Source organism: Trichoplusia ni, chromosome 3 (assembly GCF_003590095.1).
Source record: "Trichoplusia ni isolate ovarian cell line Hi5 chromosome 3, tn1, whole genome shotgun sequence".
Classification (NCBI taxonomy): domain Eukaryota; kingdom Metazoa; phylum Arthropoda; class Insecta; order Lepidoptera; family Noctuidae; genus Trichoplusia; species Trichoplusia ni.
In genome coordinates, this window is record NC_039480.1 from 10,442,810 (window position 1) to 10,469,685 (window position 26,876).

General features: G+C 35.2%; 4 protein-coding genes across 4 annotated transcripts; 3 read left to right on the plus strand and 1 right to left on the minus strand.

The window, feature by feature from the left end:
• Window positions 1-2,824: 2,824 nt before the first annotated feature.
• On the plus strand, window positions 2,825-6,836 carry LOC113492396 (pupal cuticle protein 20-like). The gene is made up of 4 exons (XM_026869877.1): window positions 2,825-3,102; window positions 3,553-3,884; window positions 4,220-4,465; window positions 6,075-6,836. Exons 1-4 carry the CDS (start codon window positions 3,088-3,090, stop codon window positions 6,160-6,162), a joined length of 681 nt encoding a protein of 226 aa, XP_026725678.1. The 5' UTR covers window positions 2,825-3,087; the 3' UTR covers window positions 6,163-6,836.
• A 5,722-nt stretch (window positions 6,837-12,558) lies between these two features.
• LOC113492397 (pupal cuticle protein 20-like) lies at window positions 12,559-14,267 on the plus strand. Its single transcript, XM_026869878.1, has 4 exons — window positions 12,559-13,061; window positions 13,261-13,439; window positions 13,525-13,770; window positions 14,092-14,267. Exons 1-4 carry the CDS (start codon window positions 13,047-13,049, stop codon window positions 14,138-14,140), a joined length of 489 nt encoding a protein of 162 aa, XP_026725679.1. The 5' UTR covers window positions 12,559-13,046; the 3' UTR covers window positions 14,141-14,267.
• A 2,338-nt stretch (window positions 14,268-16,605) lies between these two features.
• LOC113508711 (pupal cuticle protein 20-like) lies at window positions 16,606-17,624 on the plus strand. Its single transcript, XM_026891797.1, has 4 exons — window positions 16,606-16,620; window positions 16,698-16,885; window positions 17,113-17,358; window positions 17,558-17,624. The coding sequence occupies exons 1-4, from the start codon at window positions 16,606-16,608 to the stop codon at window positions 17,622-17,624; spliced, it is 516 nt and encodes a 171-aa protein (XP_026747598.1).
• A 1,718-nt stretch (window positions 17,625-19,342) lies between these two features.
• Window positions 19,343-25,549, minus strand: LOC113508712 (pupal cuticle protein 20-like). The gene is made up of 4 exons (XM_026891798.1): window positions 25,376-25,549; window positions 23,750-23,898; window positions 19,902-20,159; window positions 19,343-19,548 (listed from the first exon to the last, which is right to left on the minus strand). Exons 1-4 carry the CDS (start codon window positions 25,547-25,549, stop codon window positions 19,509-19,511), a joined length of 621 nt encoding a protein of 206 aa, XP_026747599.1. The 3' UTR covers window positions 19,343-19,508.
• Window positions 25,550-26,876: the final 1,327 nt, after the last annotated feature.

Below are 26,876 nucleotides of genomic sequence, written 5' to 3' on the forward strand. Positions count from 1 at the left end.
CGAGCCTTGTGTCAGACAGACAGATTGATAACCTGACAGACAGACAAGATTATCGGTTATAGAATTCCGTTTTACCGTTTAGGAACGGAAACCAAACAATAAACATTTTATAATTCTTTTCCGCTTCATAAAATACAATATGGCTTTGTGATTACCTACTCTAAACTAGGCGTTTGAACTTTGCTGCAGTGATGGTCGAAGGCAATATTCTTATAATACGGATCATATCAAATACTAGATAATCGAGGCCGATCTTATTATAGTGGCGATATTAGAGGCACGGCCATTTTGTGGTGGCATGGAGCAATCGGCGACTGTGAACCACAACCCCAGGGGTAAAAAACGTAAGTACCAATATAAAAATATTGGTACGGAAACTGAAGGTACGAAATATTAAATGAACTAAATCTTCTATTTTGATAATTTATATGACTTTCTCTCTCTCTTCTTTAACATTATGTAAAAACCTGGGCTTAGAATTTGTCACTTTTACTGATCTGGCGTATCGCTCCGCAACCACAAAAAATATTACATTAAATCGTGGTGGTAGAACCTCTGGATACTATGTACCTTATTTTGACATTTAAAAGCAACTCCTTACTAATTCTTCCAATTTTTTCCTGTTTTAGTTCTGGTCTTATGCAAAAAAATATTTTTTTGCCACAAAATCATTTAAACATACAAAAATACCGGCAAATTGAGAAATCCTCCTTTTTTACAGACAGTTGAAAAAAAAATTAACGAGAAATTACTTTGCTGGCGTATTTTTTCTTACTTGCACATAAATAGTCCATTCACATAAACTTAAAGACCACCGAAGACGTCGTTCTACCAAACAACTATTATTATTCATTATTAGCATCGATTACTTGGCGTCTAGTTGCTGGCTTGTTTCACTTACGTAGCTCTAACCAGCTCCCAACAAGATTAATTAGTTGCGTCTGTTTATAAAGCCATCAGTCTTAGAAGGCTTCTGCATAATACTTAATGCCGCTTTGGCTTAATACGTTCATATTCATAATATCCAGTAAATATCTTTGTTTAATATTTTAGTGTTAAATAAATAGAGTCGAAATTCGAGATGTTCTTGTTTTATCTATATTGTTTTATACCTATTTGTATGACTAAAATAGTAAATTACAAAAGTCAAAATACATGCATTATCTTCTCTATCATATAAAAGTCTGGTGTCACGGTGTACGAAATTGAACTCCTCCAAACAGCTCGACCGATTCCCATGGGATTTTTTATGCATGGGGGTAGGTCTGAAAAAACTACATCTATTTTTCATAGCCCTTTTCTATTCCCTAGAACTAATGTGTATGGATGCTGGAACTGGGAGGTTTGCTGGGACAGTTATTCTATAGTAAAACCTCAGCACTCAGATTTCTACCAAATTGTGTTATTTGAAGAAGTATTTGCATAGGTATGTTTGCTATGTACCTACTTATTGAGCACCTATGACACAGATTTAGTTCAAGTTATGTACCTACTGCACAGAGTATCGGCACAGGGTGAGCTTAATGCCACGACGGCAAAAGAGAACGTTGCAAAAGGTAAAAAAAAACAACGAAACAAAATATAATGTTAAGGATTTCAACTGTGACATCACGTTTATAGTAGACGATCACGTTATACCAATTAATAACAAGAAATCCAAATAATTAACAATAAAAACATTCCATTAAAACGCAATGAAATTAATTCTCAAGCAAAAACTCGGGAATACCATAAAAAAAACTGAATTAATATGTAACGAACGTATTCAAGGTGTTAATAAAAGTATAAGGAACGTAACTGAACCATTTTTTGCACGATAATGTAATTATTTCACAAGCCGCTACCGAGTACGATCGGAACAAGATCATTTTCAAGTAATAGCGGTTGACGCGAGAGGAGCGCCGGCAACGGTCACGGACTCGAACTTCAATGCTATGTGACATTTACACAAAACCAACCAACGTTTTACCACCCACTTGTTTGAAATTGAAAGTTCCAATAGGCAAAACTAACAATGAATGCTTTCGTACATTGAGAAATTTGAAGTAAACGTTTAAAGTTTAATCGACACGCCTAGTGGTGGTTTGCACCTATAGTAAGATATTAAGATAATAAAGTACGTTATTCACATTAACATTCAAATATAATTCATATTGGAATACATTCTGTTCCTCAAAGAAGATGTAAAATAACCATTATAAGTATTATCGAGGAAATTCTTACTCACATAGAAATAAAACAGCTAATTTTATATTTTCTTCACTCTTTGAAAGAAGAATGTTTAGGATCAAAAGAAAGTCTATCAAAGAAAACAATGAGCAAATTAAAATGATACTACTTCCATTAGTAACTTTTATAGAGTTCTGATAAAGCATCTAGTTCGCCGTTAGCAGTCCTTATTGCAAAAGTTAAATTCATCTTAAGGAATGTTATAAATGATTGTTTGCATCGCAGTCAAGTTTAACTGGAAACTAGATCTGACTAAGACTCATCCGTCGGTACACATAAATGAGCACAATACTAAAATGTTAGACGATCGTGGATATTAAGCATCAATTTAAATGTCGTGACGTTTTGATATTTGTCACCATTGTCGCATGAATTTTCCATTTGCCATTTCTATGAGAATTTACATATAATCGATCAGACAGTCACATCACATAGCTATTATATACAGTAGAGTAATAGTCCAATAGGTGTCGTTAAGAAAACCTTAATGGAAATAGCTAACGCAACTTAATCATGTAGTTGTATGTTTTCGCAAGTGTAGAAGTGCTGCAACAAGTTTGCACACAATCTGACCTGCATGCACGTGGATTTCAGTTCGTGGTGCGTCGGGTAAAGGTATTGTTATGGGAACAGTACATCCGTAAAGGGAATTCCAGGTTAGCTAAATGTTGGAGAGCTCGAGGCGTGGGGCAACGAGCGCGGATTCACTCGCGATATCGGTGGAGCACGCACAAGGTGAAGCAACCGAGAAAGGGCAAATCGGAGCAATATAAAACGAGGCACATCCTCACAGACAGTATTCAGCAAACAGCTGAACAGCAAACAGCGCCTATTCACTAGCACTAAATATTTAGCGACATGACCACCTCACTGGTAAGACGATATTCGATACTTACGTTGTGACGCAAGCAGCTTTATCGCAAAAAGAAAGTTAACGGAATTTCATGGTTTTCTCAGAAGTTAATGCTATTTACACATCGTATATATACATGTTTTTGTTTTTCATCACCCATTCATTTTGCTATTTCATAACGTTTATTAAAGAAATTCAGTAAAATAATAATTAGCTCAACTTTTTTTAGAATTTCCCTACTGAAGCTTTTCTGAGACCTCTTCGCTTAGTTGAAGTAATTACAACTAATTACAAAAGTTTAAAATTGTATTCCAAGTATCTTCCTGCAGCAAAATCTTTTCCTTATTCTATTTAAAAATTAAATTCTTACAAAGTGTATAGTTCCCTTAGGAATAGCATTAACTGCGGAACACTTCATGCTAAGTAACTCTTTCGGTTTCATGCATTTAAATTGTGGTATTTATTTCCAGTTTGTAGTTTCTTTGGCACTGGTTGCTATTGGGTCATGTGGTCGTCTGGAGCCTCAGTACCTGCCACCACGTCCAGGCGGTGGTTTCGGAGGTGGTAGCGGCGGCGGAGCAGGAGGCGGTGCTGGCGGTGGCGCAGGCGGCGGCTTCGGCGGTGGATCAGGCGCCGGTGGCGGCTTCGGCGGCGGCAATAACGGATTAGGAGGCGGAAACTTCGGCGGCTCTGGAGGTTCCGGCGGATCGTTCGGTGGCGGCAACGGAGGCGGCAGCGGTAACCAAATCCCGATCACGAAGTTCGAGAACGTTAACAACGGTGACGGAACTTACCGTTTTGAGTACGTATTAAATGATCTTTAGCATATACATAAAGAATTTAAATTTTGACTGCACAGATAGGCGAGCGGGTGAGGTCACCACGCCAGACCCACTGAGCGTGACGTATCGCGGGATCGACCCCACGTAGAACAAGCATTTGTGTGATCAACAAAAGCTTGTTCAGAGTCTTGTTGTCTTTGTGATTGTGACTTGAATCTTAGAGAAACCCCCGAGAGACAAGGATTCATTCCTTTAATACGGGACTATTTAAGAGAAAACACACCATAAGTTTTTTTAAGAATCTTTGGGATAAAAATATTTGTACTTGAATAACAAAAAAACTTACCTTTTTCAGGTATGAGACCGGTAATGGCATATCAGCGCACGAGAGCGGTTCTCCGAGCGCTCAGGGTCCGGAAGGCCCAGCCGTCACAGCCGAAGGTGGCTTCTCCTTCAAGACTCCTGACGGCCAGCAGATCTCCCTCACCTACACCGCCGACGAGAATGGCTTCCACCCAGTAGGACCTCACCTGCCCACCCCACCACCAATCCCAGAAGAAATCCTGCGCTCCATTGAGTTCAACAAGAACAACCCGTCTTCGTAAGTACATTTGTATACACTTAAACATTTTTTTTCGTCGTTCTTGACATCAACCTTATATCGAAGTAATAGGATTTAGTTTTGTGTTGACTTTTTGTCTTCATTAGGCCTAGACCATGCAAACCTAAACTTCCACATTCAAAAAGTGAGGATTTTGTCGTTTTTATTCGGCTTACTGTGGCTATTTTTATAATGATTTAAGTATTTATGTAATGTAAGAATTTCACGAAATTAGGCTCATGCAAAAAATATTCAGAACATGCCAAGATAAAAATCTAGAGAAAGGATTGTTCAACGTCTTATTTTCTCGAGGTCTCGTTCTTTAACTTCCAATTTAACCAATCAATATTTGCGGGTATATAATTCTTTACATAGAAATCGTAAATCTTGGTTAGTACAGATACCGAGTCAAGCGAAAATCAGATTTAGTTTAAATATAGACGACAACATTTAACTAAAGGTCATAGAAGTTTGTAAACTCGTGCTAAAACTAAGTTACACTGTGATATAATGTTTAAACTTTACAACAAATATCACTTTCTAAAACCATATATGAATTACTGTATATAGTGTAAACTTCTGCTTAGCTCTCTTCAAAATAATCCTGAATGTACAAAACCTATCCCTGAAAGTTAGACTCACGACACCGAATTGAGGGTGCCATACAATATGGGAAAATCATTTTTGCAAAAGAAATCAATTAAATTTATAACCGCACTAACCGTTGATAAATCTAGATTCTTATTTTTATAATTTATCTGCAACATAGGAAATACATACATTACGAATGAAAATTACAAAATTCAGTACAATTATCACGGTTCATGGGATATAGCCTTTTTGCGAGGCAGACGCTAGCACAGCTTTGGTTTTAGGGTTTTTACCTTTGGGTAGGGAACCCTAAGAAAGAGGAAATGTATTTCATTTAAAAGCAGCAGTTTCTTAACTTATCTAATAAGAGCTATAGTGTTAACAATTACTTACAAAGGGACTTCTAGAGTTCTCCTTTAAGTTTTCAAGAAAACTCGACTGAAGTTACGTCTCGAATGACAAACTTTAACTGAAAAGGTCTCTTAAAGACTGGACACTGAAAAAAAGACTAATTCCGTTTTACGAACAAAAAACTGCATTTGCTTTATTAAGACTCTGAACATAAAGTTTTCTTGACGTATTTTAAAAGCAATGTTTTCGTATACAAATTCCAATAGTTCGTAATTTTTCTTAGGATTATTCAGTTTATTTGAGTTTATTTTATTTTAGATTAATTTAATAATTTATAATATTTATTTATTTCTATTTATAATAATTCTTACAAATTTAGAGATTTTGTTTCGGTTATAGAAGCCAAAATCTTCAGGATAAGTCTCATCAAAAAGCATTAACTAGTTGAGTGTCAATGTGTCTAACCGTGAAAGCGTTTCAAATAAAACCTCACAATAGCATTCATAGTAGCTTTGAGAATAAATGACATAAACATACACATAAATGCAAATGCACAATCACTAACCCCTACCGAATTCGCACACTAAACGCTAGATGATGAAAACATTTCAAAAGCGCATCATTTGCACCACAATACGAGAGACTAATTCCTTTTTTCATTTTCCAGCGAGGGCTCTTACAATGGCGGCGGTGGATCCGGCACGGGCGGTTCCGGATCGGGCGGCAACGCCAATGGCAATGGCTACCACTACTGATCTCACGACATACTCACTCGGCTACTCGCTTTGAACTCGCATGGAAAAGTGTAAACGATTGTATAAACTCAGTTTTTTATCGGAGTGTAACTCGCTTTGGAGAGTTTCGGATTAGGAGGTTGTATAACAGGGTTGATACTGGTAGAAATGAAGTTGTCGTAAAAAAACACTCCAACTTTACTATAAAACGAATGAAGATGGATATCTTGTATGCCAAAGGTTTAAGACCAACGAGGTTTGATTTGAAAAGAAGCGAACAGTAGGCTGTTGTCCTCTCACGTATTTCTCATTTTACGAATTTTCGTATGCAAGTGAGAGATGTCATACCCCTATATGCTTTAAATGCATGAATTCCACAAAATTTCGCACAATCATTTACGAATATAATCCCAATTCAGTCTTACGCGTGTATGCAAACCGCCTAGTGCTTAATAACATGTATGAGGGGCAATAAAACTGGGTATAACGCACAGTAATATCGTAGCAATTACACAAAGCGTTCGCTTGCGATTTCAAAGCTATTTAGCTAATGAGACATCGATCGACACTGACTGGACGAACTCACTGGACTGTGATACCACGGCGGAACTTGCACTGTTTATTTATTTAGTGAATAATTGTAGTCTTTCAATGTAAATAGGCATGGTGTATGAATAAACGTATGTTTATGTGAATCTTTATGTTTCATTTTCATACTTTACCGGTAAAAAAAGCTGTTATTTCACCCGTCTTCAAAAAGGAGAAGGCCAATCGTTCTGATATTTTTTTTTCTTCCTTACCTTAGCATTTCGGACTGGACACTTAACGTGAGAAAGCTTCTATTTCATAAAAAATATAGATACTTGGATCAGTTGTTTTTGTTCTTAAAATAATATTATTTTTTATTATTAAAATACACAAAAACTTATTAAAACGGAAAAAAATAGTAAAATCGTTATTGCCAGAATATTTAAAAACATAAAACGTAGTGGTTTCTTAAGTTTACGCGAATGTTAGACATTGAAATGAAACTACTTTTACGGATTTTTTCGCGGTTTAATTTTAGATTTAGCAGGTATCATGGTCACGGGCAGACTGAGATGGCGTTCGTCTTGACAGAAGATAGCTGCAAAGGTTTCGAAACGTCGGGAACTAAAATCTAAAATTAAACCGCGAAAAAATCCGTAAAAGTAGTTTCATTTCAACATAAAACGTATTTTTTCCACATACGTAAACTTACCTATATATTAATCCAAGTCATTTATTGTACCCTAGACAATCTAGATCGTTCGATACGAGGCAATGGTAACTCCACGAGCGGTGTCAAATGAGTAAAGGTCAAGGGTTAACAGGCTATCCGCTCAACTATTGTACAAAAGACACTTCTAAATAAAGAGGAATAACAGTAAAAACAGATACAAGTGATTTGTAACCTAATACCATTAACATATTTCGAAAGTCATTTCATTGATTGGGGATAAGCTATGAATTTAAAAGTTTTAGATTCGCTACAATTTAAAAAAGTACAGGCCCGTCAAGTCAAATGACATTTCGACTTTCGATAGAGCTTTTTTCTGGCTCATCACGGTTTGCGTTGGCCATTGACAATTCGTTAAAGATGACAATATGGAACTCAACGTAACTAAACTTTATGCAAACTAAAGTTCATGTATAATATATTTTATAATTTATATATAATAGCCCTTGTTATGTATCTATTCATACAAAATAATTAGTGTCGATCTTTTCAGTAAAGTTTCAGTTCACAATTTTGTAAAGAAAAATTGAACATGTAGAGGGATTTACAGAGATAGAAACATAGAGAAGTAAGATTTAATAAAAATGGCCATATTTATTTTGCGAATTCGAATTATCCGATCAGAGATTTTCGAGTACCTAATCGGTAAACATAAAAACCAAATTGAGACCTTACATACCATCCTCATTTATGAGTTTGGTTAAAAACTAATTGAAATAGCAAAAACAAAGTAAATTATATTAAATCTAGGTTGAGTTTTATTGCTACGTAATTACATTTAAAGTTCATTTGCATAAGCAAATAGGTTAAACTACCGAAGCCACTCACTCCAGCCGCTGCTATAAATGTCTTGCTTTAGAACCAATATACAAGTTTAGTGCAGTTATATTTCTCTTCAATTATATCATAAATGTCACAGAAATAGTAGAAACTAAGATAATAAATATAATTCTATCTTACAATACTATAACCGCCATAGAAACATACTACCTCAAATTGAACAATAAGCTTGAGTGTATTGTGTATGTTGGTCAAATTAAAGTATAAGGAATTGAAAATACAAATAATAATAATAAATTACCCCTCGGGGCTAGTCGTTCTCTCTATAACGCATGAGCAGAGGGTACATTAGTATGCTTTTTCAAACCTAGAGATATAAATAAAAATGTGTGTGAAGGTATACGTAGGAAGCATACATCCGCAGGGCAGCAGCATGTGGCGAGCTGTTTGTGAGTAGCGACACAACGGAACCTGAATGCCCCAAGGCAACTCTTTTCGGGGACTCCCAGCTCTTTCTTGCCTTAACTGGCTGGCTAGGGAGGGGTCGCTAGAGCTATATGCTCGGGGGTGGAAGACGTGGAAGTGTCTAATGGCGTAATAACGAGGACATCCGCTCCGGGTCCGTGACCCGCGATGGTGAAATCGGTGTCGCACCTCTCTACACCCTTAGCCTATGTCACTGATGTTGAATCTCGCTGCCTATCATGGCGGTATGATGGGGGGCCCATTTTTGAGGCCGGCGAGTCACCGTCTGCCAATTTAATTCCATTTTTATTTGTTGAAAGGCAGATGCTATAGTTTTCCATAGGTTTAAAGGAAACCATTCCATTTAACAATATTAATACCAATAGCCCTTATTATTTATACACATTACAATTTGCAATAGTTTTGTAGCTACCTTGGATCGTCCATGTTTGTTCTTTAATGGAACAGGGGTGGATGGCTCCTGGTAGATACCCCATCACATTTTAGATTAAAGTTCTCAACAGGGCCTCTACATGTTGGACCTGTGTCCCCGTTCAAGCCTTTAAAAAGGACCGGATCTCTTCACATGAAGTGATCCCGTGACTGAAAAGAGATAAAAATAATAATAATAGGTTTATTACTATTTTTCAACTTAAACAAAATTTATTTATTTATTTATTTAAACCACTTACAACTATTATAACAGGACAATACCTAATGCAATAGTGTAGTTACATAAAATATACAGTTATAAAATATACAGTTACATTAGTATTACTTAATACTAATAAACGATAGACCAATTAAGAGTTATTTAACACCTTTCATTATAATTAACTTATAATCTTAGTCGGTACAGGTCAAATAAGCGGCTTTTGTGAAATCATTCAGGCTACAGTTAAATATGTCTATCCGTTGTGACAAGGTATTAAGCGTCCGCAAAGCACGCGTCAGGGGAGCACGCTGTAAGAGGTTTGTGCGCGCGCGCGGCACCACCAACAGCGGCGGCTTCCTTCGCCGGTCGACCTATTCGTCTGGAACTGATAGCTGGAGTATCTCTAAAATTCTCGGGTTATTTATTTTGCCTCGAATTATCTTAAACAAATATGTGGCCACTACTACAGCCACATCACGTCTTACTTCAATCTTATAAAAACCTACCATGCCTAGTATAAATAGAGTTGGATATAATAAAGGAAAACCTGGATAAACGCCGTACATTTTTAAATAGATAAATCTTATAAATTTGTTCTGTATACGCTCAAGCATTAATTTATATTTAATCTCATGTGGTGTATAAACAAAAATATTTTTTTCTCACAAGAAGATGTAGTTACCTTGTTTATTGAAAAGTTAAATTCACACTGTATATTTTCGTAGTAGGTGTTGATCATTTCACCTTATTAAGGGCAGAAAGTTTTCTCTATCATTTCAATATTGATGGCACTAATGGCTCTGTCATATACCTGTTTTACCTTCATCAGGCTGATTGAAGTTAACGAACTAAGTTTGACGATAAGTGACACATCTCACTCAACTCGCCAGGTACAGAACAATATATGTCAAGCGAAGGTCCTGCTTTTGTCTATAAAAGATATTTAGTGTCTCAAGTAATTGAACTAAATAGACAACTATTAATATATGCGTCAAGATGTCAAGAACTTTTTAAAGCTTATTTTTTATGGATAAAAAGGTGTTGATTGAAAGTGAAGTCATAATAACGGTGTTTTAACTAAGCTCTTAGGCTTGTTTACGAGATACTGGAACTAGTGTTTTTCAGATTTTTAGATTCATACACGATGTAAGCTCTATAATCACAAAACTTCGAATTAGAACTAAAGGTAGGAGTCACAATTTTTTGTAATTTTTTGTTAAAAATTAAATAATTGTTGGAAAGATTTTCGATAAATCTGTATCTTCCTATTCATTAATAAATATCGGTAAAATCATAAAAACTACATAGACGAATACAAATTTCGATTTCTAATACAAAACTTTCCACTTGCTCCAACCTTGTTCACAGACAGTCATCATTAACACCAGTTATGAGCAAAAAAATATAAACCACTCAACATCGAGCTAACAAGACACTGCAATACATTCCGGTTAATCGAAGCTTAATCACAAACATACGGCAAACTAATCTAAGTTTCCCGCGCATTGCAACTAAACGTGCATAAACAGTATCTTACAAAATAATAGACTACTGAAGATTAGCTATGAGATCCTTCCACCATACTTAGACTAAAACTATAACACATGAGAAAGAGAGATACTGCTATGCATCGGTAGCGCGCTGTCCCGCTTCCACAACAGCCAACAGTTTCATTTAATGTTGTATTGTTAAGTTTTCTGTGCACTGTATAATCAGATTACATAATGAGCGCAATCAACAATAGTTGATGTTCGCGAAGGCGCCATATTTTGCATTTCACAAGATAAAACATTTGAACGTGCTTTTACGGGCTATATCGCTTCATGGATGTGATTCTTTGTTGCTGGAATAAGAGCTGGAATATCGTATACTTTTTTATTATTATCTGCATACTAAGCAAAAGGGCTTTAGAGTGCAAATTAGCACAGGATTTTCTTTGCCACTACAGTATACCTACCAAATATATGAGTAGGTATGCAATATTTGTATCAAATAGTAACTTTCCTGAGGATTCATATTTAATGACACATCAATTGACTAGTTTCTAGGTTAGTAAAAGCGCGTGGTGAATTCGAAGCATATTTAAAAAAAAAATACAGTTTATATGAATTATCCTGCGAACTCCTGAAGCTATCAATCTGATCAAAAAAGAACATACAAATTTATGCAGCGCTTTAAAAGCTAAAATAAAATAAAATTGTCGAAAAAAACATTGAAATTAGTTGGAGAGATTATGGAATACATTTCATGTAGTAAAAAAAGAGTACTAAAAAGTTAAACCAACAAATCAATAACGCTCAAAGCGCCTACTGAAAAGCTACAACAATGAAGGGAATGTCACACACTGACGTAGTTTTGCCTTCAGAAACCGCCAGTGAGTACTAGCATAAGAATACAAACTCTTTGAATAACTGACCATAAGATGTTCCGCTATCGAATGAATGTAGAGACCTATTGTAACGTGACCTATTACGTCACGAGTTCAATGAAAGGGGTAGTCTATTGTCTTTCTGTAATGTGATAAGGTTATTGTGTCTTAAGAAAAGCTGTATCTGTTTCAGTTATCTCTTCTGTAACAGATCAAGGTTAACTAACGCTTGTATTACGTAGGCATAACCTTTAAGTAAAATTAAATGATTGATTTAATATTTATTTTAAAAGTTCGGTATCTTTATTCAAATGAACTATAAATAGTCAGAGTGATTTTGTTTCATTTATTTCTACCCATATGTACTTAAGATTTTTATTTATTCAAATGTAAGTTTTATAGTGTGATAGTGATAATAAATGGCACGATAACACACACCGATATACAATTAATTACCATAATAATGTTAAATAAATTTTATTTCAACCGAAACTTAACTATATCTTCATAGCTTTAAAGTCCAAAAAAGGTTGCATGCGTAAAAAAAATGTGCGAATTATTATATTTCTCATTTTTAATAGTTTTCCGTCCTATTCAATCTATTTTTACCCTTCACTAGAGAACAGACAGGCTTGTCACTATAACTATTTCAAAAAGTCCTTTTTTTTTAATTCCACTTCACTAGTTTGACGTCATTCATTAGCGATTCTTATAAACAAGACTCTTCTTTTACCCATCCCTTGTAGTTATGGAATGAAAATAATTTGCTCGCAAGTGTGAGAAATTAATTAAAACTCCTTTGTTTAAAAATAGTTGCTGTAAAACAATTTTGCAAAATTACTCATTCTTAAACCAATATATATTTACTAGCACTGTTCTAAATTCAAACTCCAATAAAACCTTTATTATTCTAAAAATATTGTTTTCCAGCGGTTCCAAAAATACGCTATCGGCAAGTGATTCAAAAAGTAATAATACATTCATCTAAAAATAATCGAACACAGAAATACCAAAAATAATTGTGTTTGACATTTACTTACCCGAAAAAAGTGTAGCATCCAAATATATCGTGCCGTTCGCACTATGGCCTTGCTCTGTCGCCAGTCCAACGCTTCTGAAAGCGATCCATTCTCGAGACTGACACAAAATCATTGTCTAAATATGGAGTACGCAACATCATCGCGACGGCGGGGGGTGGCCTCATCGGAATGCAGAATGTATCAAACTCTTCACAAATCTGAATACGCCCTGACTGATATCGTGCAAGGCTGGGAAGGGTTACATCAATATAAAACACTGCACGTCTGTGAGGATATCATTCAGCTCGATCCATTGCATTGAACAGCATCTCTCAGGAAAATATACTTTGGTTATTAAATATGGTTGCTTTAAAGGTATGTAGAACGAAATGTCTCTGTACATCAATTATAATTTTAATAAATCGTCCAAAATATTTCATGTACCTACTAAGTTTGAAACGTTATAAGTTTAGAGGTAAAAAAAATTTTGCCTGCTGAAAACTTATGCAACTAAAAATTAAGCCAAGCTAAGTCTAGTCTCTATTAACCTAACCTTTCTTTCACCAATTCTCAGATTGCGTCTGCCCTAGCCCTGCTGTCCGTGGTGTCAGCGGGTCACCTGGGCAACTATCAAGCAGCCCCTGGCTACAACTCATTCGGCGCAGCGCCCGGCTACACCGGCGGTTACGGTGCTCACATCCCCATACTACGATATGAGAATGTCAATAATGGCGATGGGACCTATAGATACAAGTGAGAATAGTTTTAAATGACCTTAAAGCCTATTTAAATAAATCATTAATTATGAATGTTACAATTTGTGATCTTTTGATTACAGTTATGAGACTGGCAACGGCATATCAGCGCACGAGAGCGGTGCACCTCGTGCACCCGGCCCCGAAGGTCTCGCTGTGACGGCTGAGGGCGGGTTCTCGTACCGCGCGCCCGACGGCCAGCAGATCTCTCTCACGTACACTGCTGACGAGAACGGCTTCCACCCCACTGGCTCGCATCTCCCCACTCCGCCGCCCATCCCAGAAGCTATCCTGCGCTCCCTCGAGTACAACAGGCAACATCCTTCTTCGTAAGATATTCAATTTTTTCGCCCACTTCTCGCCCACGCCTACAGTCCGACAGTGGTTACTCCACTGAAAAAGTGAAACTTCTCATTCAAGATGCCTCAACTGTTTCAATGTAGCTGATTTTTACGCATCCTGTCCGAGCTATCAGATCTTCGGTCTATATAATAGACATCACCAATTTATTTTTGACTCAATTCGTTTTTTCAATGAAATTGCAAGATCGAAAGTCACATCATTGGCCCAGATTATTATTCTACACATATTCCCCATTGGATTGCCTCTCTTTTCCACTTATTTAAATGAACTTTGTATAACATTTTCAGTGGCGAGGGATCCTACAACGGGCGCTACAACCACGGATACAATTACTGAACCACCGAAGACTGACCGCGATCACGATACACTGCTGATGAAGAACTAGAAACCTGCATTAATATTGCATAAGCATAACTATTTATGTTATTTATTATTGAGCTTTAAATAAAGTTTTAAGTACGAACTTTAGTTTATCAATTATGTCATAAAGGCATTCGAAAACCTACATCTAAGCATAGCTCTTAAGTATACATAGAAGCTGACACGTCTCCCGCGAATGCTAAAGATATTTGCCAGCTAGTACAAAGTATCAAAAAAATTCTACGACTCCAAAAGATACGATACAACTAGCTAGCAATATTTTTAATGTTTGTCACATGTGTCCGTATGTGTAGTGGCAAATGCCGCTTTTTATCTAACTTAGTTCTAACAATTTGTTTATCAGCCCATATCAATTTCAGTAGAATATATACCTATTTTCCTGAAATAGTTTAAGGTACGCTTGATAGTAAGTTTATTATCTATACTAATATATAAAGCTGAAGAGTTTGTTTGTTTGTTTGAACGCGCTAATCTCAGATACTAATGGTTCAAAGAGAAAATTTTTGTATTGAATAGACCATTCATCGAGGCAGGTTTTAGGCTATATACCATCACGCTGCGACTAATAGGAGCGAAGATATAATGGAAAATGTGTAAAAAAACAGGGCAGATATAAATTATAACTTATATCTTCTAACCACGCGGGCGAAGTCGCGGGCAACAGCTTGTACTTAATATAGACGTTAAAAGTATTAAAAAATACTGATTTAACAAACTGCGTAACATTAAAACCGACTTTTTTATTCATCGTATCCATCCATCTTTCGTTAAAACTCCTTGAAGTTATTTTTTTTTTATTACTTTTAGACAGCCTTAAAGGTTAAAACCTCTTTTAATTCATCATTCTTAAATGTAATGGTACTTTTAAGTAATTCAACTAGTTTCAAGCCAACTTCTCACTATACTATGGTTTAAACACTTTAAGTGCTTGCAGAACTTCCCGCCATTTACATTATTCCACAAAGATTTTTCTAGAACGCGGGATATATTAATTAAACTAATAGTCTCGTAATTTCTTTGAGAAATGTAATAAGATTGTGTTTGTAATGGATAGTTTTACTTTTGACTTTTAAACACGCTTTTCCTAAGAAAGTGAGAACAAAAGCTTGTTATAAAAACATTCTATAGGTAATCTGAACATACTCCCTCAGCTCAGTTAATCAATTTATATAGTTAGTTTTTTCGTCTAGATTTTTCTTTCTATGAGCCATTTTTAAAAAGTACAAAGATGGGCCTATCATTTTGGCTTATTTTTACTTGGAATATCCACCGTATTGTCACCTAAAGGGCTATGATTTAGCTATACGGGAATAAGTGATTTGACTTTACTTTCGTGTTTAGTGTTAACAAAAACCTTGAGCTTTGATTTGAGTTATCTATGCACATGTTAATGAACGAATGCACTCTTTCGTACATTCTTCGTGCGCGCTATAAGCAATATTATTAATTGTTTAATAACTAACACTAAAAACTTACTTAAGACAGTAAAACTCTCGTTATTTACCGATAAGTGACGTTATTAGCTTCACATTATGACAAAAGTTATTTATTCTTAGTCAAGCTGTTTTTCGCGGACCCGCTGGCTTCTAATTCAAAATGATCCTACAGGAACATAAAATCGGGATGAAATCGCAATCCTGATTATAAATTATCTGTGTACATAGCAAGTTTCGTCTAAAACCGTTTAGTGATTTTAAGCTTGTAAGAGGAACAAACATCGATACATACAAACTTTCTCATTTAAATAGGATTAGGATGAGGATGAACACTACTCCTTTGATGTATTCCATCTTTATTTTTTAACGATTTAATAAAATGAAAGATTATTAAATACTTTTTCAGAAATATATATATTTATGACGCACGAATGAGTTTTTTAGTCAAATACCCTGATGTGCTCAACAAAATTTAGTGGGCCGACGGTTTATCAGAAGACCATTTGTTCTTTCTTACCGTTTGTACAGAGCAAAGTATTAACTGTTTGATTTTGAAGATAGTTTTCTTTACATTCAGAATGTGAATAACATGTAAGAGCAACCAGTATCAGTCTCCAAACTGAAATGCATTTAATTAGCCTGTACGGACGTCTTATTACATAAACACAAAATAAAATCAATGGCCCGTGCATTGACCTTGGTTTTTCGCCACAACGGTGCGTCTGAAACTGCTGCAACCTTGAGACTGACGCAAAATCATAGTCTAAATTACATATTGGTAACAATCATCACGACTGCGGGGGGTGGCCTCATCGGAATGCAGACTGTATAAACTTTTCAAAGATTTGAACACGCCCTGAATTATCGAGCAAGGCTCTTACTTTGATATAAAAACACTACGCCATTGTAAACATATCATTCACAGAAAATCACTTCAGTGTAATACATCTCTTCAGAAAAAAAAACAATATATAAATTATTAAAATGATTTCTCTAAAGGTAAATTTAACCCTTAATATAACGCTCAATTGCTACATTATAAATCGTGACTGTTAAATATCAATATTACATTTCAGATCATTTCAACCCTTGCCCTGCTCTCGGTGGTATCAGCAGGTCACCTACATAACTACCAACACTCCGGCTCGAGCTCATTTGCCAATGCGTACAGCTCTGCATCCGCCCACGCTACCAGCTACGGTGCTCACATCCCCATACTGCGGTATGAGAACGTTAACAACGGAGATGGAACCTATAGATACAAGTAAGAAGGGTTTAAAATATACGACTGAGCTCATTAAGAATAGTCAAATCTATAAGCATAAGGGCTGATCGTATTATGTAAATGATATGATAGAAATGAATGATGATGATGAAAATGAAAATTTGAAAAACCAGCGTTCGCGCGTCTAAATATTTTACTATTCTTATCTAACTGACACTTCTAGCTGCTTTAACTTTGCATACTATATTTTTTTATTTTACGAACAGCTACGAGACTGGCAACGGCATATCAGCACATGAGAGCGGTGCACCTCGCGCAGCCGGCCCCGAGGGTCTCGCTGTGACGGCTGAGGGCGGGTTCACATACCGCGCGCCCGACGGCCAGCAGATCTCTCTCACGTACACCGCTGACGAGAACGGCTTCCACCCCACCGGCTCGCATCTCCCCACTCCGCCGCCCATCCCAGAAGCTATCCTGCGCTCCCTCGAGTACAACAGGCAACAAACCTCTTCGTAAGCACACCTTACATTCTTCCCTTGTTTAAAGACTGCTTTCGTTTCATTGGATGTTGTCACCTAATAATTTCCTTATCAAACTCCATCCAATACTTACTCAATACATCTTACAATACAATAAAGTAATAGCACAGACAGTGCATCTCATACCAACCCTTCTTTCCTCCTCCCTCTGACTTTGTCTATTATTTTTCAGTGGTAGCGGTTCATACAACGGTCACTACAACCAAGGAAACCACGGTCAATACGGGTACCACTACTGAGAACGAGAAACAGCTGACGAACACAACATGAACATATGAAGCTATAATTTATTTTAATTCACTAATGTTATTGTTTTTAAACTGTAAATAAAGTGTTTCAAATTAAATTTGACTTTTTTTGTACTAGTGTTATGTTCATCGCTCTTTTACTGGCTCTCATTTGATACTCAAAGGTCTATGTAAAAAATATCCTCCACCCTGAATATTTGCTCATGTTAAGTGGTATTTTCAAATATTGTGCAACTTGTGTTACCATTATTTTGGAAAATTTAACAATACCTCACACTTCATAACTTAGTAAGTGTCATTGTAATTAATGTAAAGATTGGTTTAGATCATATTTACTGCCACGGATGTACGCATATTATGTGTGAAATATCCACATTTCACATACCATTATTATTATTATTCATACCGAACATTTTTATTATTAGGACTCAAAAATTCATTATCTAATTTAAAGATAGTAACGAATATAACTGTTAAATAAATAGAACGTGGTTTGCAGTATTTATATTTCAGGAAAATACCGAATTTGATTAAAAAAAAATACTATTCAAGACTAGACTAAAACTATTTTTTCAAGATAAATTTAGGCCAGTACATCAATCTTATGATGATCTTTTAACTACTTAACCATTCCGAACGTTACGTGTTAGTGATGCAAAGGTTTTCTAGTGCGTATTTATCCGGATTGCCCGACTAGTTTCAGACTCAACCGGAGCTGACGTGGCAACAGGGTCTTGAGTAAAACGTTGGCATCGTAAATAATTAATGATCCTTACAAAAGTTAGTACAAAAATAAAATATCATTAAGAAAACAGACACGAAGAAGTCTGATGAGCTACCATCATCTCCTAAAATAGAATTGAGGCTGTTGATACGCTATTGCATCGACAGCGTGTACCAGTTATTGACATACACTGCTTTCGTCCTACTTTTAGCATCTTCCCTTAAATAATGTTCCTTCAGGAGTATTAATATGAAACAACAAAGAATTGAAATAAAGGTAAGTAAATTTTGACTCTATTTACAAATAGAAATATCCAAATCTGTTTCAAGCATTTAATGCATATACGTTATTATGCTTTAAATCACTTACACATATGGACATATTTTCATTCTTATAAGACAGAAAACTGGTCAATATTTATCTTTCAGCTCCATCATTACTCTAGGTTGAAGGTTTAATAACTTTCGCCTGTCCTTTTGTCTATTTGACCCGCATCCTAGAATCCGATTGAGCTAAAATTTTGCTTGCATATGTATAGGTATATTGCGTTCCAATTCCAGCATCAAATCCAACTTCATAGGACCTTTGCAATAAAACGTCACTAGCCTGTCGAGTTTGAATTCGTTTGATCTATCTTGACAAATACTTCAATATCAAAGCAAAAATTAAGACAAAAAAAAATTGAAATGAAAAAACTTTTACGGTTTTTATCGCGGCTTAATTTTAGATTTTAGTTCCGTAAAAGTAGTTTCATTAAAATGTCTAACATTCGCGTAAACCCAAGAAACCAAAAAGCTTTTTTTATTAAATCTCATGTAACACCAGAATTCATTTCATACTTCATTAGTTTTTCCGTGCTTTTCGTAAATTTTGTTAGCGAACTAGTTTAACATTTTCCTGAGGTTGTCATGTTGGCTAGCCTTATAAATTATAATAATGAACAATAAAGGCAATATACAATTATCTTAAAGTAAAACTTTTAGGGTCAGAGAAACATGTTCTTTATTAAAATCTGTTTCATTAGATAACAGCTACATCAAATACACCATTACTTAATAAATAGAATCATTGTACACAAAATAATATGTTATCTCGATATCACAGTCCGCGAGCATTAGAGGTACCGGTGACGTCATCAAATATCAAAGAGATCAGTAGTAATTGCGACCACCGTTGAAAGATCCTCCGTCACTGAAAATAAATTGATGTTTTAGGTACAAAGAATATTCTAAAAGGGTTTCTATTGGGTTTCTAGTATAAGCTGGGCGAGCGATATCGTAAAGTTAAGCATTGGAAATAATCCTTAGAATATCGAAGAAATACTTATCAAACTGAATTTGGAAAGTCTCCACATTAGGACTGTATAATGAAATAAAATCTTTCAGGTTGCCTACCATAGCCTCTTGGCATTGTACCTCGAAATCCTCTTATAATTTTGAAACTATGACTGCATACTACTTCTTAACTCAATAACATAGACCAGGTGGTGGTAGATCGCTTGAAGATTTTATTTACTGATACTGCGGTCATTATATTATACTTACGGAGAAGGATGTTGCCTGTTGTACTCGAGGGAGCGCAGGATAGCTTCTGGGATGGGCGGCGGAGTGGGGAGATGGGAACCGGTGGGGTGGAAGCCGTTCTCATCAGCAGTGTACGTGAGCGAGACCTGCTGACCGTCAGGAGTGCGGAAGGAGAAACCACCTTCAGCTGTTACCGCGAGACCCTCGGGGCCGGGCGCGCGAGGGGCGCCGCTCTCGTGGGCTGAACTGCCTTCTGGAGTATCATAGCTGAAATTTTGTCAAAACAATGCTTAGTCTCTACGGTATTGGTGACTAAATATATTATCAAACTGTCTGTCAAACTATTAAGTTGGATCAAAAATATTGCAAACGTATTTTTGTCGATGAATAATAAAAAATACATAGATCAAAGTCGAAATAGAAAACGTGCGTATCACTACATAGTATAAAACAAAGTCGCTTTTTCCCTATGAACGCTTAAATCTTTAAAACTACGCAACGGATTTTGATGCGGTTTTCAACAATAGATAGAGCAATTCTTGAGGAAGGTTTTAGTGTATAATAAGTTTAGGTTTTGTGTAAACTGACAATATTACAACGATATTAGTTAAACATGTCGGAAAAAATTAAGCCATTCGAGAGCTTTCCTCGAGAACGCTGCCAAAACCTTTTGAGTTACAACAAAACTATGTATGGCGGGTTAGTACCTCTTTAATAAATCTACAAAAAAGTCCGCGGTGGTATATGTCTATCTTCCAAGGATAACCCACAATAACCATTTTTATGTGTTTTCTTAATACAGGAAAATTATGGGTTATTTACGAACCTATTTTTAACAATACAGTATTAATCCTTATCCAAATAAATAAGTTAGATATATTATACATGTAATATAGAACAAAATTGCCTTTTACACTACACCAAAAAAGTGAATAGGTAATGAGTTATCGTAATATTAAAATCTCCGCGCGAGAAATTAAAAATCGATGAAACGTAGCGAAGATATCGTTGGCATCTATATACTAATATACTTATACTAATATATAAAGCTGAAGAGTTTGTTTGTTTGTTTGTTTGAACGCGCTAATCTCAGGAACTACTGGTTCAAATTGAAAAAATATTTTTGTGTTGAATAGACCATTCATCGAGAGAGGTTTTAGGCTATATATCATCACGCTGCGACCAATAGGAGCGAAGAAAAAGTCATTACTTATATCTTCTAACCACGCAGACGAAGTCGCGGGCAACAGCTAGTTTTTTTATAATATTTCTTTAACAAGACACTAGACAAAACTGACCTATACCGGTGTAAGTAATGCAAATTGAACAAAATTTTCCTTCAATATGTCCGTCACTCGATCTCTGATGAGACGTGAATAAGCAACGTACTTCATGAAAATAAATGCAAAAACGTACCTACATTTGGACACACCTACGAAAACACACATTCTTTTGAATTTTAAAATGTCATAACTCAGAAATGACTAATATGTAAATTTACGGTACAAATAGAAAATTAATGACGTAAATTAATATCAATCCGCTACTATTAATCACACTAGTCTCATGAACTAGTATTTTAATGATTATTTATAATGTTATAACATTCCCACGACGAGCCGAATAAGAATTCACCATTATCAAGAAAAAGGTTACTAACTTTTTCCTTATAATACACTTAAGATTTAGTAAGGTAAAAGCACCTATTACGGAGGTATTTCGCAACATTTGAAAGTAAGAAACAAAAATAAGAATTTGTAGGTATTTCTAAAGGTGGAAAAAATTTTTATCGTTAAAAGTGAAATTTATATTTTGTATTGCCGTTGAGACTATGATTCTGTTGATGACATTTCTTATTTTAAAGAAATATTTAAATAGTCTGGTCGATTTTCCCTAATACGGAGGTAAAATTTTGCTCTGATCCTGTTACTGCGGTAGACGGCTCCTAATACGGAGGGTCAGAACTTATATTCATTAAAGTTCCGTACAAATAATATTTATTTAATAATAGTTATGTGTTAGTAAAAGATTTTCCTTTTTATTGAAAATTGATTTTATTAAATTGCGTAATCAAATTAATGGTGAATGAATTATTTCCATTTTGAGTAACTCTGACAATGACATCTAATATGTATGGGACCCAAATACGGCTAGACCTATAATAATTAAGGACATCCCTCTATAGAGCTACTGTTGTTGAGATCGCGTTCTGTAGTAAGTATTTTTTTCATAGTAATTCTGACCTTGATCTGACCTGATCTGAAATTGTTGAGAATCAATAGTATTCGAGGGATTAAATCACTTCGAAATCGAACAGTTATTTTTCTCGTGATGCCTGAACATACAGACAGACAAAATAAATTTTAATCACATATTTGGGTTTGGTCACTCGCTGCTGTTTTTTTTTTTCAATATTTTCAGTGTACAGAATTGACCCTTCTACAGATTTATTAAATTTATAGATAAACTAGCTGACCCAGCAAACGTTGTTTCGCCGATTTTTTTTTCTAGTTGTATGTATTTTTAATGCCACATTATAAAAAAAATAAAAACAAACAATTTCGTTTAAAAAATAAAATATATTTTTTTAGTGTGAGCAGCCCTTATCACTTAGGGGTATGAAAAATAGATGTTGTTCTATTCTCAGACCTACCCAATATGTATACAAAATTTCATAAAAATCGGTCGCACCGTTTCGGAGGAGTACGGTAACTAACATCGTGACACGGGAATTTTATATATTAGATGAATAGAACCGTAATAGGAGATCTTAGAACCCTACACGGAGTTACCTGGAAATAATTACCTCCGTAATAGGAAAACTACTCATGTTTTCGATAATCCTAATTCTGACCCATAAATATTTCGATAAACAAAAGAGTAAAAATGCCTAATCAAACATTAACAGTTTTTTGGCTCAGATTTGTAAAACTCAAGTCAAAATTTATATAAAATAAATGTTTTGTGATAAATCAAAATACACCTTCCCATTTTTGCCTCTTCTAAGAAACTAACATTTTGTACTCGATAGTTTTCATATTTAACTAGATTTACAATTAAGAACACATACCACAGAATATGGTTTTTAAGTTATGTGAGTAATAATTATTTCAACTAAACTGGAAACTAATTGAATAAGTTAATCAATTGAAAGTTATAAACAATTAAACATGACCAGTAATTTTCCTATTTCGGAGTCATAACACCGTATTAGGATTAATTTTTAAAATTTGTATCGTATTACGGCGGTGTTTTATTTTTAATTTTTTTGGTAAAAAATGACTTACAAATATAAAATAAGCTACTTAAATAGTGAGTGTAATAATAAGAAAATGCTATAAATAACAAAAGAATAAACTCGAACGGCATCTTAATACGAAAAACTTAGTTTATAAATATTTGTGTATTTACTTTTGTTGTTCCGCGTTTGTATGGAAACACCTCTCACGTCGATTACGTTACAGAGACTGATTGATTTTGTTGTGTTGTCTATCTGCTATAATTGCATATGTCAGTTAAGTCATAAAGTAAAAGATTTAGAATAAATAGTTTCGGTTTTGGTGTACCTACACTGAATAAAACGGGAATAAAAGGCGAAAATATAAATACCACCGTAATAGGAAGCGATTTTGACTACCGCCGTATTAGGAGCGTTTACCTTACTCTTTTTGCCAACTCTCTAAACATGATATCTAGAAGTGAAAACACTGGGAACTTTAATATACCAATTAGTATCTATATAAAATCCAATAAACACAATAGAATAAAGTAAATGTCAAAAAACTAGAATGGGCGAAATGTTTCGCTTTGCCCGAAGCCATATAATCGTAGGTAAGACATTTAGAAAACAATTTGAAACTTGACATTACCTGTAACGATAGTTCCCATCGCCGTTGTTAACATTTTCGAAATGGAAGGGCGTGGCATCGTAGCCTGCGCGGGCGCCGGCGTAGCCCGAAGGCACAAGATGGTCTAGCCGAGCTGCGCTCACGCACCCTACTACAGCCAACAAGAACACCTGAAATTGTATTCAGATTAATTAGTAAACACATTTTGGAAAGCTCATACACTTTTTTCATAATGTCTTCTCGCTCTTTTTCGTGCCTAAAGTAAGTTATGTATTGCGTATACGTCAGGAGTTCCGCCGACATATTTACTTATTCGCTTACTTAAATCAAACTATAGTTAACTTCGATAAAAAATTATTGCCAAAAAGAACCAAAAAGCTTTTTGTACCCTATATAAGCATTCGTTACGAACTTTAACGTAAAGCTTAAATTTCGAACATCCTATGAATGTCTAGACTTCATACCACTCAAAGTTATCCCACAACGTTAAGCAAATAATGATGTCATCAAAAATTCAGCGAATGACTCAATAACTCCAGTTAATTGATTCTAAGGGATTCGAACACTTAAATTCAGACTGAATAGGACAATAAATGAATGTTAGTTCTTATAAGTGGCCCCAATTTGTGGTGACAGGGAACCATAGATATTAATATCTTGAATGAAGTTCGCTAAAAGGCTAAGTATAAGTAATAGCAGTTTAAGTAGCGACTTGCCGGCGCTTGGTTTTACTACAGTTTGGATATCAAAGCAATTCGCATAATATACAAGTGATGTTACAAACGCATTGGAGCCACTTAGGTGCGGAGTTCCATTAAAGGATCAACATGATCACAATAATGTATCAACATGCACAAACGTGCGTAATATGTAAGTAGCACGTCCGGATACCGTCATTCATATATTATATTCATTTGTATCAATCAAACTGTTCTGTTGTGAACTTTAATGAGATCAGCCTCTGCCGGTTTTATAAGCTTTATTGGACATCAAAATACCAATTTTGAAGAAATAATCCAGATCATTCCTTCTTAAGGAGAGTACGTCTGTCTGAACTCTATCACAACCCTTTCCTTGTATTTTGATTTAAAATGTTTTTATTGTATTCCACAAGACAATGTTCCGACTATTATACAACAAAGTCAAATTTTCAGATGAAGTCGTGCTCTCTTTGCAATCCCATTTTGGCAAATCCGGTTCATTTCAAAGCCGACCTCCTAAAGATTTCCCTTATCTAAGTTCGTAAAGGTGGCAAAACAATGCCATTTAAGGTCATCTAAAGCAAAAACCCCCACAATAAAGATTAAAGCTTTAAAACGATTCCTTACCAGTTTCGTCATATTGGTGAGTGAGATGGTTCGTGTCGATACGGTCCGCGGCGGTGCCGGAGTCTGTACTCAACGCAGGGATGTTCACGTTTTATATCTGCGATGTTTGCCCTTTCCGCAGGTTGCTTCACCTTGCTCGTATTGTTGTTTAGGCGAGCCGGCGCAAATTACGAGAGGTCAGCTATGTATGATCTATAGTACTTGTCATAGTTATCGACGGTGCATGCTATTGCATTCTTGATTCCGAAAATTCTTTACAAAACTTTTTCTTTTCTAAGCTTTCCATCCCAATTTTTTTATTGTAAAATATAGTACTCACCTCCTGAGGTATGTGAGCAGTAAGACGTTGGAGGGCGCGATTAAAAAACGCACACACAGCGTAGATTGTCTTTAGTTTTCCTCCCCCGTCCAGCGGCAATATATTTAAGAGAAGAAGGTTGTCATTACGAATGAACACTACAGGCAAATTAATCTTCTTCGTATTAGGGCCCATATTTTTTTATCCTTGATGTTTAAGTCCGCTATTGACCTTTAAAATTAACCCTGAACACTGAAAAGGAAGTTCACTTTAAGACGTTGGTTAATGACTTTCTGCCGCTATTTAGATCTTCATTCATAGAAACAGCTTAAGACTTAACAGCTACTTAAAACTGATTGCTGTTTTAGTATTCCAACAGCAACTTAAGTACTGTGACTAATGATTAATGCCCAGTCCCAGTATCCAAAGTCACATAAAACCCTGAATAATATTCAGACTAAATTGTCGATTTTATTGTAAAACTTTTTCTGAATCCAAATGAAACGCATCCACATTAAGCCCTAATTCGTTTAGTGGACTCTCTGCATAATAAAATGATCAGCAAATTATGAAACATAATTAGGTTTTAATATAAACAGTTTTAATCTAAAATCCAATTAATTTACTGGGCAATTATGTTCAGTGAGCGAAGTGCATAGAATTGTCGATTTATCAACGTCAAATGATAGAAGACCGAATAGAATTTGAAAATCATAATCTTGTTTGTGACCTATTGATGAACTAATGAACTAAAACTCGTTTGGAATGACACGTAATTTGATAGTTAAGTTGTGCGTGCATTCTAATTGAATGCGTGTGTGCTTTGCACAACAATGGTTTCAATCTAGAAGATTCTATCAATCATTGTGTAAATATTATAAGCTTCGTTTCCTTTATACTTCTTAAAATAGTCAAACAATATAAATATTAATCCTGCCAAATTAAAAAAAGCTTAATGTTGCGTAGGAAAAAATATAATTCACAAATATTTGAAAGGTTAAGTAACATTTTAAATGAAGTTATATTCGGAGATAAGAATACGATTCTCGTGTGAGACGTCTCCCTAATAGTAATTACCTAAAGGTACATACTTTGCTTAATTAACCAGATTGTGGAAAACAAACGTGTCATCGGAAACTAAGCAACTTAATAGGATTTAGATAACAAAGATAAAAACTAATGTGTAGCTTTATCTATATCCTGGTAGAGGAGGCATTAGTAAAACTAACAGGTTGGTAATAGATAAAATTGTTATGCTATGTTAATACCTGGTATTATGTATGCGTAAAGCTGTGTCAAATGAGGAAAGAGCATTTATCATGACGAAGACATTTTACAAACCCATTAATTTGTAATTACTCAATGTTAAGTTTGAATTCTTTGAGGAACATCTCAATAAATTTAATGAAATTGGAAAAAGATCCTACACCCTTCAACCTTCATCTTCCTAATTCTTAGATTTAATTATGTGTATGTAATATATCTTACGTATTAGTATCATTTTCCTTAGTATGTAAATAAG

Bases quoted from the DNA above. Each gene is read 5' to 3' on its own strand.
- LOC113492396 (XM_026869877.1), top strand. The intron at 3,885-4,219 runs GTACGTATTAAA...TACCTTTTTCAG, and splicing joins GACGGAACTTACCGTTTTGA to GTATGAGACCGGTAATGGCA. The intron at 4,466-6,074 runs GTAAGTACATTT...TTCATTTTCCAG, and splicing joins AACAAGAACAACCCGTCTTC to CGAGGGCTCTTACAATGGCG.
- LOC113492397 (XM_026869878.1), top strand. The intron at 13,440-13,524 runs GTGAGAATAGTT...TTTTGATTACAG, and splicing joins GATGGGACCTATAGATACAA to TTATGAGACTGGCAACGGCA. The intron at 13,771-14,091 runs GTAAGATATTCA...TAACATTTTCAG, and splicing joins AACAGGCAACATCCTTCTTC to TGGCGAGGGATCCTACAACG.
- LOC113508711 (XM_026891797.1), top strand. The intron at 16,886-17,112 runs GTAAGAAGGGTT...TTTTACGAACAG, and splicing joins GATGGAACCTATAGATACAA to CTACGAGACTGGCAACGGCA. The intron at 17,359-17,557 runs GTAAGCACACCT...ATTATTTTTCAG, and splicing joins AACAGGCAACAAACCTCTTC to TGGTAGCGGTTCATACAACG.
- LOC113508712 (XM_026891798.1), bottom strand. From the start codon at position 25,549: ATGGGCCCTAATACGAAGAAGATTAATTTGCCTGTAGTGTTCATTCGT. The intron at 23,899-25,375 runs GTGAGTACTATA...ATACAATTTCAG, and splicing joins CTGCTCACATACCTCAGGAG to GTGTTCTTGTTGGCTGTAGT. The intron at 20,160-23,749 runs GTAATGTCAAGT...AGCATTGTTTTG, and splicing joins GATGGGAACTATCGTTACAG to ACAAAATTTCAGCTATGATA.